The sequence below is a fragment of the Podarcis pityusensis genome, assembly GCF_964106645.2.
Source record: "Podarcis pityusensis genome assembly, chromosome: 16".
Classification (NCBI taxonomy): Eukaryota; Metazoa; Chordata; class Lepidosauria; order Squamata; family Lacertidae; genus Podarcis; species Podarcis pityusensis.
In genome coordinates, this window is record NC_138041.1 from 27,113,234 (window position 1) to 27,128,585 (window position 15,352).

Genomic DNA, 15,352 nt, shown 5'->3' on the forward strand with positions numbered 1-15,352 from the left:
GCCTGGGCCGCCATTTTGGCGCTGCGCTCTGGCGGACGGAGGAGCCGAGAGCGGCTGAGGCGAGCTTGGCGGGCAGGGCCTTGAAAGAGCCGGCCGCTCCTCCCGAGGGGCGAAGGGCGAGCGGGATGCGCCGCTTGAGCTGAGCAGGAGGAGCAGGAGGCCCGCCTCAGCCTCGCCCCTGCGCCCGCCTTCGCTTCCCCCGGGCCCCGCGGCCTGCCTGCCTGCCTGCCCTCCTCCTTCCTTCCCTCCCTCGCCATGTCTTCGTCGTCCTCGTCGGTGGCGTCGGCGGCGCGCTTCGACCCGTCGGACCGCTCGTCGTGGTACGCGGGCCCGCTGTCCCGGCAGGAGGCTCAGGGGCGCCTGCAGGGCCAGCGCCACGGGACCTTCCTGGTGCGGGACTCGGCCACCTGCCCCGGCGACTACGTCCTGTCCGTCTCGGAGAACTCGCGCGTCTCGCACTACATCATCAACTCGCTGCCCGGGAGGCGCTTCAAGATCGGCGACCAGGAGTTCGAGCACCTGCCGGCCCTCCTCGACTTTTACAAGATCCACTACCTGGACACCACCACCCTCATCGAGCCCGCGCCCAGGTCAGGAAGGAGGCACGGAGGCTCCTCGCATGCATACACGCCCCACAGCCAGCCAGCCACTGGCATCCCGAGCGAGCGGCGGGAGCTCTCGTGAAGCCCCGCCAGGTGCCAGGACTAAGTGGCCCATGATGGCCTTGACCTTTGGGGTGCTTCCTCTCCCGCTGCAGGAAGCCCACCATGTCACCACCCCTGGGAACAGGACCACAGGAATTCTCACTGTCAAGCTGCTCTTTTAATGGGGGGGGGGGTGGAAGCGAGCACCAACACTTCTCCTTGTGCCACAGTATGGGGCTAGCCCAGGGCTACTGCAGCTCCTGAGTCTGTAAGAGGTCACAGGGTGGCCATGGGGAATCTGTATATGTGTGTGTGCAAAAAGACCCATGGAGCCACCTCTGATAGGCGCATATGTCTTCATCTTCTCATGCTGCTGAGATGCGGCAGGTGTTTTCCCAGATGTTCCTACTCCATGTGAGGGCTGTTGTAGCCCTTAATCTCGTACTGGATGTGGGCATCCCAAATTGATGGGTATGGCTGTCAACTTACTTTCCTCTCTATTTGTGAGAAGAGGAAACACATGCGGTTGCCTTGTGCATGTGTCACAGTTCACACTTGGATATTCTGAAAACCAAGTTAAACCTTGAAGTTACAAGTAAAGAAATAAATATATTTTTTTCACCCTCCCTTGTCATCAAACCTGCCCCCCCCCCATTACACATATCAATGCCCATTGCTTTCCTTGCCCACCATTGCCCTGGTCACATCAGGAAGTGCAGCTGCAGTGTGCTGCTACTGTCTTCAGTCATTATGCATTTCACAGCTTCCCCTCACTTTAACTAGGTTGTAGGTAGCCATGCCCCTCTTCACAATCTGTAAACTATTCTGATTCGGTTTTGGAGCCCACGATTGGTTGCTGGAAATCTTAAGCATTTGGAATCTGTTTCCTTGATTTGGGTAACAGCACCTCATCGTAACGTATGAAATTTCTTCTCGCTTCTGCTTGTCTCTCCAAATAGGGAGATGACAAGTTCTCACCTATGTGCCACACCTATGTGTGAGAACACCTATGTGTTCTCACCTATGAGAGCCAGTGTGGTGTAGTGGTTAAGAGCGGTAGTCACGTAATCTGGGGAACCGGGTTCGCGTCTCCGCTCCTCCACATGCAGCTGCTGGGTGACCTTGGGCCAGTCACGCTTCTCTGAAGTCTCTCAGCTCCACTCACCTCACAGAGTGTTTGTTGTGGGGGAGGAAGGGAAAGGAGAATGTTAGCCGCTTTAAGACTCCTGAAGGGGAGTGAAAGGCGGGATATCAAATCCAAACTACTCTTCTTCTTCTTCTTCTTCTTCTTCTTCTTCTTCTTCTTCTTCTCATAAGATGTAACATGAGGTGGCTTAGTGGTCAGGTAAGGAAGAAGCCAACCAGCAGGATAGGACAACTTCTGGATTTGGGAAGACAATTGGTTGAATGACGTAGACATGGGTGCTTCAAAACCAAACATTCTGTATTTTATGAAAGTAGCTGTTCCCTAAAGCTGTGTTACACTTCTAAATAGCTCTTCTGTTGGTAGAAAATGGCGCAGCTGAGCACTGCCCTGCCACTTCTCCTGAGATTATTGTTTCCATCCGTCCCGTCCCGTCCCCCCCCCCCCAGCAAAAAAAAATGGACACTGAGCTCTAGCCTCTCCTGCTTCAGTAGTAGTTGCTACTGTGTTCAGCAGGGCCAGTGAATGTGACTCACGTACATTTCCCCCCCCCCAGGGGGGCTTCTATTGAGTATGACATACACTAGCCACAAAGAACTCCCTCAAACATTTCAACCCTAATTTAAGAGATCTGTTATCTGCTACTAATCCTCCTGTCTTCTTTAGGTATCCAGCTGCACTGATGGGATCTGGATCAGCCCCCATCATGACTGCTGCAGAAGATAACGTGGAATATGTCCGGACTCTTTATGACTTTGCTGGAAACGATGCAGAGGATCTGCCATTTAAAAAGGGGGAGATCCTGGTCATTGTAGAGAAGCCTGAAGAACAGTGGTGGAGTGCCAGAAACAAAGATGGCCGTGTTGGGATGATTCCTGTTCCTTATGTTGAGAAGCTTGTCAGATCTTCCCCACACGGAAACAGGAACAGGAATTCCAACAGCTACGGGATTCCTGAGCCTGCTCATGCTTATGCCCAGCCTCAGACGGCCAGCCCTCTTCCCAACATAGCCAATACGCCTGGGGCAGTCATCACTCCCCTCCCATCCACACAGAATGGACCAGTCTTTGCCAAAGCGATTCAAAAGAGAGTTCCATGTGCTTACGACAAGACTGCCTTGGCGCTAGAGGTAAGCTTTTCAGCTGGCTGGACGTGAGGCTTGGCTATCCTGTCTAAAGGGAGTGTCTGCAGTCTTTCCGTTATGGGGGTTTTAAGCTATTTTTGTATTTGCGTACTTCTATAGTTGCATATGGGCCTGTGACCAGGAGGGTGCCTGCTTTCCATGTTGACTCTGGCATCTGCAGAATTCAGCTTCAGGAATCTTGGCTAGCAGGTGCCAGGAAGGGTTCACAGGGCTGCTACCCTAGGTCAAACATTGGATTGACAGTGGGGAGAAAGCAGCCTCACACGTCATTATCATTATCATCATTAGTATTATTATTATTATTATATCCTGCCCATCTGGCTGGGTAACCCCAGCAACTCTGGGCAGCTCCCAACACAATATTAAAAACACGATAAAACATCAAACATTAAAAACTTCCCTGAACTGGGCTGCCTACAGATGTATTCTAAAAGTCAGATAGTTGTTTATTTCCTTGACATCTGATGGGAGGGCATTCCACAGGGCGGGCACCACCACCGAGAAGGCCCTCTGCTTGGTACCCTGTAACTTCGCTTCTCACAGGGAGGGAACTGCCAGAAGGCCCCCGGAGCTGGACCTCTGTGTCCAGGCTGAACGATGGGGGTGGAGACGCACCTTCAGGGCCGAGGCCGTTTCGGGCTTTAAAGGTCAGCAAACACTTTGAATTGTGCTTGGAAACATACTAGGAGCCAGTGAAGATCCTTTAGGACCGGTGTTATATGGTTCCAGCAGCCACTTCTGGTCACCAGTCTAGCAGCTGTATTCTGGATTAGTTGTAGTTTCCGAGTCTGGTGTAGTGTCCTGGTTAAGTTCACTCCCTACAAATCCTGGCCTAAAACAGAGCCAGCCACTTGGGTCACTTTAGTGAAATGCAGTGAGAAACAGGCTGTTGGCTGCTCATGAGGCTTGGTTGTTGCTGGTATTTGTTAGGTAGGTTTAAATGACATCATATGCCCCAGGTCACTTGGATGGGGCAGGATAGTAATCATATTTAGATGTAAGGCATTAAGCTGTGTAAAACTGGTACACTGAGGGTGCTTCTCCTGACTGCTGTGTGCACACCTTCCCTTAAGGACCTTAAAGCTTTTAAGACTGCTGTTTTCAGGTGGTTGTTGCTGCTGAGGCAGAGATGGTCTGTTCCTGTACTTTTCATGTAGTTTGTTGCAGAAATCAGCCTTGGCTGCAGGTCTTCCCACCTCATCTGCTGCTCAGTTTTGGACAGTGAAATTCATGTGTGTGCATTCACAGGTGGGGTGTCTTAAAGGACCTTGTCTAGTCTAGCTCTCTGTTCCATACAGGAAATTCAGAACAAATGGTTGCCCAGCCTCTGCTCAAAGCCTCCCAACCAGGTAGAGCTCAGCATCACTGCCCCTCTCTGTCATTGACTCCATTTCTGAATTACTCTTACTGTTAAGAAGTTCCTCATCATGTTCAACTGAAATCCAGCTTCTGTGACTTAAAGTCCATTAGATCTCGTCCTTCCCTACAGCCTCACCAAGCTCAGGTTTCAGCAGTCCCTTCAGCCTTTCCTCATAGGACTTGCTGGGCATCCCCCTGACTATCTTTACTGCCCTTCTGAATCTCTTCCAGTTTCTTTTGGCAGCCGCCACAGATGAGTTCTGACTAGTCCAGAATCGAAGGAGAACTGTTATTAGCCAGCCCATAGTGATAAACCTTATTGCACGTAGCCTTTGCAAACTTCCCATCAGTTCATACCACAGACTAATAGTTTACATAATAAAACGTACATTGATACCGTACATTTAAATATGTCATAAATAAAATCCATATCCACCAAATTTACTGCACATAAAACTTGGTTCAGTTCTTTAACAACGTTCATAAAAAGGTGTGCATGTAATTTCTCGGCATCTAGGCCAAGTAACAGTGCAATATATAAGTAACAGGAAATTGGTAAATAATGGCATTTCTTGAGGGGTTCTAATCAGGTACAGTAAAATAATAAATAGTGAGATACCGTATTTTTCGTTCTATAGGACGCACATTTCCCCCTCCAAAAATTAAGGGGAAATGTGTGTGCGTCCTATAGAGCGAATGCAGGCTGCACCGCTAAGCCCAAAGCCAGAACAGGAAGACGGAGCACTGCGGAGCGCTCCGTCTCGCTGCTCTAGCTTGGGGACGGCTGTGCGCAAACCTCTGCAGGGCAGCGGGGTGCCTTCACCCTGCTGTCCTGCAGAAACTAGCAAGGCTGTTCCCAAGCCAGAACAGCGAGACGGAGGGCTCCGTCTCGCTGCTCTAGCTTGGGGACGGCTGCGCGCACAGCCTCTCCAGGGCAGCGGGGTGCCTTCACCCCGCTGTACTGCAGAAGCTAGCAAGGCTGTTCCCAAGCCAGAACAGCGAGACGGAGGGCTCCGTCTCGCTGCTCTAGCTTGGGGACGGCTGCGCGCACAGCCTCTCCAGGGCAGCGGGGTGCCTTCACCCTGCTGTACTGCAGAAGCTAGCAAGGCTGTTCCCAAGCCAGAACAGCGAGACAGAGGGCTCCGTCTCGCTGTTCTAGCTTGGGGATGGCTGCGCGCAAACCTCTGCAGGGCAGCGGGGCGCTGTGCTCCAAAGGCTTCAGGGATCTTTGAGGCTGGCGGTGGGGGAAAGCAGCACCAATTTTCCCTGTTCTCCCCCTCCTATGGTCTGGTGCGTCCTATGGTCCGGTGCGTCCTATGGAGCGAAAAATACGGTATATCCTCTGTAGACCTGCATCCAAAGAGGCATTCTTGCTCTGACTGGAGTATGCATTTTTATTTCCCTTCAGGATATGTGAATGGTATTACAGTGGTACCTCAGGTTACATACGCTTCAGGTTACATATGCTTCAGGTTACAGACTCCGCTAACCCAGAAATAGTACCTCAGGTTAAGAACTTTGCTTCAGGATGAGAACAGAAATTGTGCTCTGGCGGCGTGGTGGCAGCAGGAGGCCCTATTAGCTAAAGTGGTGCTTCAGATTAAGAACAGTTTCAGGTTAAGAACGGACCTCCGGAACAAATTAATTACTTAACCCGAGGTACCACTGTACATGGAATCAATGTTCTGCAAAGGCCTTACATAACTAACTTGTTTTAAACTGTTTCTGAATTTGTATTTTTAAGTTCCTCTAACTTGCCCTGTAACCTTACAGTGAAGGACAGGTAAGAAATCAAAAGAATAAGAATAGTTTAATGTATTGGTCACTTTCCACAAAGAGTCCCAAACTGACTGACAGAAATAAGTAGGTTGCTGAGATGTTTGCTTAATGCTTTTGCGCTGACAGTAAAGATGGTCAGCAGTTTTATCTTACGCAAACATCTCGGAAGATAAAACTGTTGACCATTTTTACCAGGGGTCGGTAATGGGCTGGTTCACTCCAGTGGAGATCCCTCCATGGGCCGGATCGCGCACGCACGTTGGTGCGTGGGGCTGCGATTTCCAGCGTCTGCGCAGACACGTTTTCTGGCATCTGAGCATGCACAGACGCGATTTCCGGCGCCCCGGAAGCGAGTCGCCGCGCTGCGCCGGTTTAGTGCAGCGTGTGGGGACTCACCGAGCGGGTGGCTCGTGGGCCGGTTAAACAACCCCCGTGGGCCGCTTGTGGCCCATGGGCCTTAGGTTGCCTACCCCTGATCTTTACTGTCAGTGCATAATGTGAGCACACCAAATGGTCAGTGGCAGATATCAACTATAAGATTTTTGCAGTGAAGCAATGAAACCTTTCACTTTAGTTACAACAGTGGCTTCTAAAGCGTCTCCTGGCTTTACTGCGATTATATTGTGGGGAAAACAATGAAACCTGTAATCCTTTTAAGTAGAGCAAAATATGCCAGCACCTCCAAGGAGGTCTTGACTTCTTCTCTTCAATCTCAGAGTCACTTAATGACTGTTTCCTGCCTGCCTTGTGGAGGAAACTGAGCCTGGACCTTTTGCAAGAGACTCATTACTGGGTTTTGAAATAGTTTATTTTATTTTCATTTTAAACTTGCTAGCTAAGAGTTCAGAATTGGCTCCTTTTTCTGTCCATTTCATTGATTGTGCAGGTGCCCTTTTCTTCCTCCCTTGGTTTCCCACTCCAGCGCTTTCCTCTTGTCCCTCATTTCCCTCCCCCCCCCCAAAAAATGTTTTACAAATAATGGAAATAAGATGATATTTTAAATTATGGTTGGGGGAACTATAGTGAACCCACCCTGCCCAGTGAGGCTGTACTGCAACCCTCATCATCCTTACCCTTTGCCATGTTAAGTGGGGTGGGGGCTGATGGGAGTTGGAGTCCCACAGCAGCTGGAGGCTGCCCACAGATGCTGGCCGGCACTGTTAAACTCAACTTCTTTGGCACATTTTCATTTCATGCCATCCTTATCTGTGAGTTCTTCAGAAAGTGTGTTGTTCCTCTTTAGCTGTGGCCGTTGTGGCCATGGACTGTTAACATCCCAAGTGTTTAAGTGGGTTGCTTAACTTAAATGTGGAAATACTTTGCTGTGGCTGATAGCTGCTAAGCGATGACTTCAGCCTTGTAAGGATTTGGGGCTGGTATTTCCTTGTTGGTGGTTTCCATCTGCTTGTTGCTAATTTCCGGGGTAAAACCTGCAAGGACAAAGGAGGATTAAGTGACTTGGGGCAGAACCCAGCCAGACCTTCTTGGCAAGGTCCACTGGAATGAATGGGGCATAAGCATTAGTTGTGGGGCTTGTGCTGACACTTGTGGCTTGAACAGTAACTTGGAACTTAGCTGCAGGCTTAGCAGTGAGTCAGAGGAAATTATGCGCCTGAGGTGCCTCATTCCTTTTTTATCCCTGTGTCTCTCAGCTCAAAGAAGGAGCGTGGCAGGCGTGAGTAAGCTTGTAGTGACTTGCCCGTTCCTAAGTCTCTATAGTCTGCATGGTCTGGGGCACGTGATACAAGATTTCCCTAAAATACACCCAGACTTCCTTATTTGGATGGGACAACCCGCTTCCCAAATGCCAGTGTTCCACCCCTTCCCCCCAGTTTCTGTCTTCCAAATAGAGCCAGGCCTCTCTCGGCTGCTCCCCCACAAGTGAAATGACAACCTGTTTTCTTGACATTGAAATAATTCATTATGACTCTCTTTCCCAAACCTCACGGGACCCACCTTATTTAAATATCTGAAAGGTCAATCAGGCAGTTCCAATGAAAGGAAATTATTAGTCTTTCAGCACAAATACATCTGACCATAATGCCAACATGGTGCACAGCAGAGAAGCAGAGTTGTAATAATGCCAGTTTTGTGGAGGAGGAGGATGCCTGGGGGCCACTTGGCCATAGCTGGCCTTCTGCTGGCTCTGAGGTTCCCAACCTGTGAGGACGAATCTTTCTGATATGGCTTTGGGCTTGCCACTCTGTTTTCCGCTTTGGGAGGAGGTGGACAGAAAGGCAGCATCACATGGGAGCTCTGAAGTCTCACAAATGCAGCAGAGCCTCTCCTTGTGGCTCACTTTTGACATCCATGTTCTTAAGGTGGGCTTTGTCAGCTGCCCCAAGAAGCCCAAGGTCTGTCTGTCTTTTGACTTGATTGTGTTGCTCACCACCTAGGACCAGGTACATTTCTTTACATAAGGGAGCAAGTAAAAATGTGGACCTTCTACCATCTCATTCTTTTGTGTATGCTTTGAGACCATTCCTGCTGCATCCTGATAGTCACTGTTTATTTATTTAAAATATTTATAGCTCAGCCCTCATCTTCTAGCAAGCAGCAGCAAACCTTTAAGCGAGAGCAACGCCTGCTGCTGCTGCTGTTGCCGCCACAACCTTTGAGCGGCTCTTGGGTGCTTGGTTGGGCCTTCTCTGTGGCAGCATCTAGGCCAGGGGTAGGCAGCCTAAGGCCCATGGGCCACAAGCGGCCCACGGGGGTCGTTTAACCGGCCCACGAGCCACCCCCGAATCAAGCCGCCCACTCGGCGAGTCCCTGCCCGCTGCGCTAAAGCAGCACAGCGCGAGGACTCACTTCCACGGTGCTGGAAATCGCATCTGCGCAGACGCCAAAAATAACGTCTGTGTAGACACAGACGCCGGAAATTGCGGGTGCGCGCGGGATCTAGTCCACGGAGGGATCTCCGCCAGAGTCAACCGGCCCAGGTGATGTAAACCTTGCCGACCCCTGATCTAAGCTGTGGAATTGCCTCCCTTTCTGTTTTGCCTCTACTTCCTTTGATACAGGAGATACCCACCTATTCTTCTGATTGTAAACTGTTTTAACTGATTTTAATACTTCATTTTTGCTTTGTTGTAACCCACCCTGGGACCTGATGGCAAAGAGCTCCAATTAATAAGAACAAGTTGTAATAATAAGTGGAGGTAGTAATTATCAATGTCATTTCCTACTGAAGTCTGCCCATTGCTGCTTGTCATGGAAATTATTAAACATATATTTAGCCTACACTTTAAGGTGTCTGCCTTCCTATCCCAAGGCAGATTGCAATGTGTCAGTTACTCTACAATATTAAAATTCCAGCATTTAAAAATAAACTGATCAGTGATAAAACCACCCAAATGTAGATCAGAATAACAAATTCTTCAGGGCTTTCCTGAAGGCTAATGGAGGGGGGGGGGCACCTCATTCCTTGAGGTGTGTCTTCCAGAAATATGGGATGGGGGAACTTGTGGACTAGTGAGCCAGGTCTTGGTTGCTGATTTCTACCTGGGTACAGGCTGTCCTTTATCCTGCCCCTCTATTGAAATGGAATTCCCAAGCACTGCCAGACTGCATACTTGACCCTTTATGGGGTCTATAATTATGGCCTTATGATCCAAGTTGAAAGTTTGCAGAAGATGCCATTCAGGCAGAGGCTGCCCCGTCCATCCCCACCTCCTGCCTAGTTCAGCTTCGCACCTCCTGCACACCAGGACACTTTCTGCTCTGGGATCAAGTTTTATTTTGTCTTAAGAAGTTCCTAGTATTATTATGTGTCTTACTTTTGTCTGATCTTTTTTAATTATTGCAAGCTACTCTGGGTGTGTAAAAAGTTATAAAATGAAGTAGCTCAGAGACTCCCAAGAGCAGCTTCTTTTCTTTCAGTTTTGGTCTTAAATTAACTATGTTAATGACCCAAATCAAAACCTTGTTATACCAACCACTCAATATTCTCAGTGGAGAGGTTACATTAAGTAGTATGTTTAAACGCTGAATGTGTAAGTTTTATGTGCAGTCAGTGGATAAAACAAACAGCATTAGATGTACTGCTGGATAAGTGTTTAATAGCTCTTGTATTTGTTTAAAAAACAATTTAAAATTGTTAAAATAAAAATAAAGGGGAAAGCATTCTGAAGGGCAAACATTCTGAAATGGCACCTACTGCTCCTGCCGGCCATTATAACCCTTCAACCCACTAATACTTTTAGGTCATCCAGAAAAACAAGCCCTCCTCTCATCTTATAATTGCCCCAATCTTCATACAGAGTAAAAGAAAGAACTGGCATTATAGGAAACTGATACAGGTTTTTTTGGGATTGCAGCTGGGCCCGTTTAAACTCCTCTTTACTCAGCTTCGCTTGGCAATTTGTGGGCAGCCACTGCAGGAAACAGGTGGGCTCTTGTTTTGGTCCAGCGTAGTTTTTCTCACTTGGAGTGTGTTGCTGTGGGAAGAAGGTGCTGCTTCTTAGTTGCTGTTAGTTTAAGAGTTGTAGGTTTTCACCTCTATGAAATGCCTCCTCATGTCTTAGCGGAAGGACAAGGGACTTGTGCTATTTTACCTTTTGTTAATTTTACCCTTTCAATGGTTTCTGGACCTTCCTTCCCCAAAGAAGAAACAGAACTGGGGCTTTTAGTGTCACTCAGATCTCCTTTTCCTCAAATGGCATTGGGGTGTTTTTTCTTCCAAGCCTGGGGGCTGGGCTGGGCTGGACTGGACTGGACTTGAGTGAAGGGGGAGGAACAGGCCAGTTTCCATGGGCTGCTCTTTCCAGGGTGGCTTTTGTGACCACCAGCCACTGCCACCTTGTAGCAGGCCATGAATGGTGCTTTCTAAAGTTAAGCTTCATTTTTCAGGTGTAGTTCCTGTACGTTGAAATAATTTGACTGTTTCCAGCCATGTCCTAAGGTGTTTTTCCCCCCCTTTCAACTTTGCAGGTTGGTGACATCGTGAAGGTCACAAGGATGAATATCAATGGTCAATGGGAAGGTGAAGTTCATGGTAGAAAAGGGCTCTTTCCTTTCACACACGTCAAAATAATTGACCCTCAGAATCCTGATGAAAACGAATGATTCCTGTTGGCCCATTTCTCTGTTGCTGCTTCATTTTCCTGGCTATCATGAGCATCATCGGAAGTGCAATGATGACTGTTAATGGCGCCTTGTAAGCATTGTCCATTTTTTCCAGCTTGCTGCAATTTGACAGCCCTGTAGTATCTGTTTGGAATGCATACAGCTGAAGTTGCTTGTGGGCCCTCGTGCGGCAATGACGTCGTCCAAAACTTAAAAGTATCACCTGGAAGGATTTTGGACCTTGAGCTCCAGAAGATTGGTGATGTCACCCAGGCAGAAGAACAGGGGGTGGAACTTCAGCTGACCTGGCCAAGGTTTCTGTCCATGGGCAACATTCTACTCAGGAGGAGAATTCTAAGCAACTTTGTCCAGAACCTACGTAATTTTATTTTTCCTTCCAGGGCAGGGAACACTTGATTTGAGAGGAAATAATCTGTTTAAGCAGTTAGAATAATAGTGTCTTTAGGCTATAATTGATGCTTGTGTATTATTAGCAAGACAGTTCTGTGAGTTTGTCGTTGACCTAGAAACAAGTTTGGGATGGCGGCAAAATGTCATTTTAAGGAATTGCATTGAGCAGGGTCTTCTATTTATAACCGTGACACATAACTGGTCTGTTTTGCCATACACTTGTCTAAAATGTTGCTGTTTTGTTTGCAAAACCATGGCAGTTTGTTTTTTTTAAGCTGAATCTGACAGTCACTAGATGCAAGATTTTAAAAGATAGTCTTTCACAAGCTTGGTTGAAATTGGCACTTTCTGCCTCTTTTAAAAAGCAAAACCACCAACCTTTGATAATCTCCAATGGGAATATAGATGTAATGAAAAGTGTTTACCATTTAAACCTTTTAACTCTCCTGTGCCCTTCTGTACAAATGTCTCTGTTAGATTCTAACTATCATAACGAGGAATGGTAAATGCAGAAACTTGAATGTGGGTTTTGTCATTTGAAGAACTGACTCTCTAGATGATGATTTTTAAAAGTTTAGTTGGCACGTGTTGTCTCTTGAGGATTTTGGACTTCTGAGGAGCCTCATGTTCAACTCAGTATTAAAGTGCCTTAATTTGGGATGAAAGTTGCTGAAGGGGATGCCGTTTCAGCTTTAAGGTCTGCAGAGAAGCAGTTCAGTTCACTGATCCTTAAAACCCTGTAGTGACTGTTGATGGTCTGAAGAAGCACGATTTTACTGCCAAACATACTGTGAATTAGGCTAGCCTTGATACTCCCGGAAAGCATTTTCCCACCTTAGGTGCTAAGACCCTCCGTGATGGACAGCAGCACAGTTGTCCTAGAGAATAGCCAGGCAGGTGCCCCTCTTGATCTGTCTTGAGTTACGGTGGAGTAGTACTACTGAGCTTTGTGTTTAGGAATATTTAAGCTGCAATAAATGTCAGTCTGCCATAATAAGATAATCCTACTACATAGAGGCCCTCACTCTCCCGAGCTGTCCTTAAATGACAGCTTATAGATATAGACTGTGTGCAACTTCTGCCTTGAAAAGCTGCAGAAGCAGCACTTGTGTGTGCGTTTGTGCGTGTGTGTGCATGATGGGATGCTTTTTATTTACCCTACTCTCAGCAGGCAGCGAGGAGTCTGATGTTGGAGCCAAGGAGCTGTTGCTTCCTTGACTCTGTCGTCAGACTCTTTGCTGCCTGGTAAACTAATGTTAGGATTGCAAATAAGAATCTCTGCACATGAGTGTCTGTTAACCAGGACCACAAGCAAGACTAGCTGGTGGCTTCTGAGGCAGGTGAGAGCTTTCAAGTCCACCTGAAGCCAAAGAGTGGCTTCTGTCATGGCTAACGAGTGCAGCTCAAGTGTAGCACACTAAGTTGATTTTGATGGTAAAACTTGCATCAAAATGTTTATTTGCTATTTTATTATGATAAAAATATTTTCATACTAAAAAAAACCCAACCAACCATGTTTAATCTGTCTGTAAACGTCACCAGTTTTTCCTCTTGGCTTCTGGCTGGGCTGTGTCTCGGAGAAGCTGCTGTCCCTTCCTGGGGCTAGTTTCCGGTTAATCGTAAGACCTCATCAATCTATGCATTACGATGTAAGGTGCCAAAAAGCCTTGCAGTGCAATCCTTGGCATGTTTACTCAAAGTCAGTCCCATTTATCTCAGTAAGCCTTGCTCCCTCAGTGAGTGTGCATAGGGTTGGGTTTCAAATTAGCAATTGGTTGAAATGTCTGCTGTCAAAACCATCTTGGGAAGGTTTTCCCTTATCCTGCTGTACAGATGAATGGATCCCTGATCGGGGGGGGGGGGGGGGACTGGCAAAAGTGCCGATAGAGATCATGATTGTTTACAAATCAGGCAGGAATGCATCAAAGGGAATCTCCTGTTTGGTTGGGCCTCTTGGGGGGCCCCCGACCATTATTTTTTTGTAAAGGGACAGAAAGTGTTCGCTGTGCCATTTCATGTGCCTGCAATAACTTTTTGTATTGTATAATGAACATTCTGGAACTGGGTTGGCTGTCCTGTGTGTGTGTAGTGATTTACTCTGATGTCTCTAGCAGAACGCGAAACTTGACTGCTCTCTTCCCTTGTGGGACCAGTAGAAGCGTTCTGGGGAGCTGTAAATGTTCCTCTTGACCTAGTTTGGGTTGTTATAAATGCAAACATATCCAGACCCATTTTTTGCAGAGGGGGAAAAAAAGGTGGCCTTGTACTTAAAAGACAGTCTTCACTGTGCAAACATTTTTACATAATGGAAGTATCATTTGAATTTCAGGCAATAATGTGTTATGCTTTAAGCCTTATTGTGGGGATCATCATAGCTTGTTTTTATTTTATTTTGTGCTACAGAATTAACAGTATTAAATATATTCTTAGAACACACACAGTGTCTTTTGTTAAAATTAATGCCTTTTTTGTTTTCTTAGTTTACTTCACTGGAGGTCCCACACCCAGCCATTGCCCAGTTTGCGTACTCTCAATAAAACATGCATCCAACTTGCAGCAATAGTTGTCATCTATGCCTTGAATGTTCACCGTCATGCTGGCTGCCAGCGTCAGGCTTTCCTGTGATAGCAGAAGATACTCTGTGCAAGAGGATCTCATTCCCTTCCCCACAGTGCTCTTGTGGCTGCAAGAGAGTGGGTCTCTTACCCTGCATGTCACTGGTTCCTAGCATTTAGAAAAGAACAATGCTCTCTGAATATACTTAAAGGAACATTTCCTTTATAGCTCCTGGACTCCTGGAACTGAGAAGTGGTAGGGAGTATTCACAGCTCTAGCAGTGATCCATGCCCTAACAGAGTTGTCCCATCCTAGGATTTGGGGCAGGGTACAAGAGAGAAAGGGGGCGCTTTTATTGTTTTACCTGCAGCAAACAGATTAGAGGCCTTTCAGCTTTTCCATAAGGCCTCCTTTCTCTTGCTGGATATTTGTGCCTTTGTAGGTAGCTCTGTCTCTTCCTTGTCAGGTGGAAAAGGGTAAAAGATCTGCCCAGAGCACTTTCTTCGTGTGTGTGTGGGCGTGTATGGGCTTCAAAAACCAATGAAACATTCTGCCATTTTATTGAAGGAGATTGGGGTGGCAGGAGTGGATGTGGAGATGTATGTCTTGGCAACTGTCCCAATTTTCAAGTCAGCGTCTTGACACATGCTCCAAACAAGCTTTCCAGGGTTTAGAATGGCTGCTCTTTGGTGGAGAAATGCAAAGGGGAGAAGGGTAAGAAGCCTTTCTTTGCAAGATGTATAAGGCAGATCTCACAAAGTCTCCCCTACCCTCAAGTCATCCTCCTAGCCCTCTACCAGCAGGCATAGGGGAACAAGGAATATTGGGTCCAGTCTGCCATGGTGCCTGGGGGGTGGCCTGAGGGCCCCTGCGTACTGTAGTCTGTAGGAAACCCAGAGTAGCTCATAGGGCGGTAGGGTGTCGGTGGAGGAACCACCCACTGGCTGAAGCTTTGGTCAGGGGTGTAGGGGCTGTACATGGGCCTCCGAGATCCTGCTTTCCCTGCAGGGTCAACAGCCATGGCCACCATCCCAGAGTAGTCCTGTGGAGGGAGAGTAGCAGGAAGTGGGGGGAGATTGGTGGCGAAGCCGCCGTCTGCTAGTTTGGGGTCTTGCTCAGGAACTGGGGCAAAGTCCAGCTGCGGGGGTCTGGCTCGGAATTCACTGAGAGATACTCTGTCGCGGAGGGCCCCCGAAAAGGAGCCTTCGCCAGCCTCGTGAAACCTAAAAGAGAAGCCAAGAAGAAGATGGA

The 15,352-nt window shown here is 47.8% G+C and overlaps 2 protein-coding genes across 2 annotated transcripts in view; one reads left to right on the top strand and one right to left on the bottom strand.

The window, feature by feature from the left end:
- Positions 1-14,101, top strand: CRKL (CRK like proto-oncogene, adaptor protein). The gene is made up of 3 exons (XM_080985265.1): positions 1-590; positions 2,455-2,917; positions 11,000-14,101. Exons 1-3 carry the CDS (start codon positions 256-258, stop codon positions 11,132-11,134), a joined length of 933 nt encoding a protein of 310 aa, XP_080841391.1. The 5' UTR covers positions 1-255; the 3' UTR covers positions 11,135-14,101.
- The window catches only part of LOC308465367 (T-box-containing protein TBX6L-like), a 20,865-nt gene continuing 19,040 nt past the window's right edge, over positions 13,528-15,352 (bottom strand). The window contains exon 9 of the mRNA XM_080985273.1: positions 13,528-15,324. Coding sequence (XP_080841399.1) covers positions 14,895-15,324 — 430 coding nt within the window. The 3' untranslated portion in view covers positions 13,528-14,894. The remainder of the gene's footprint in view (positions 15,325-15,352) is intronic.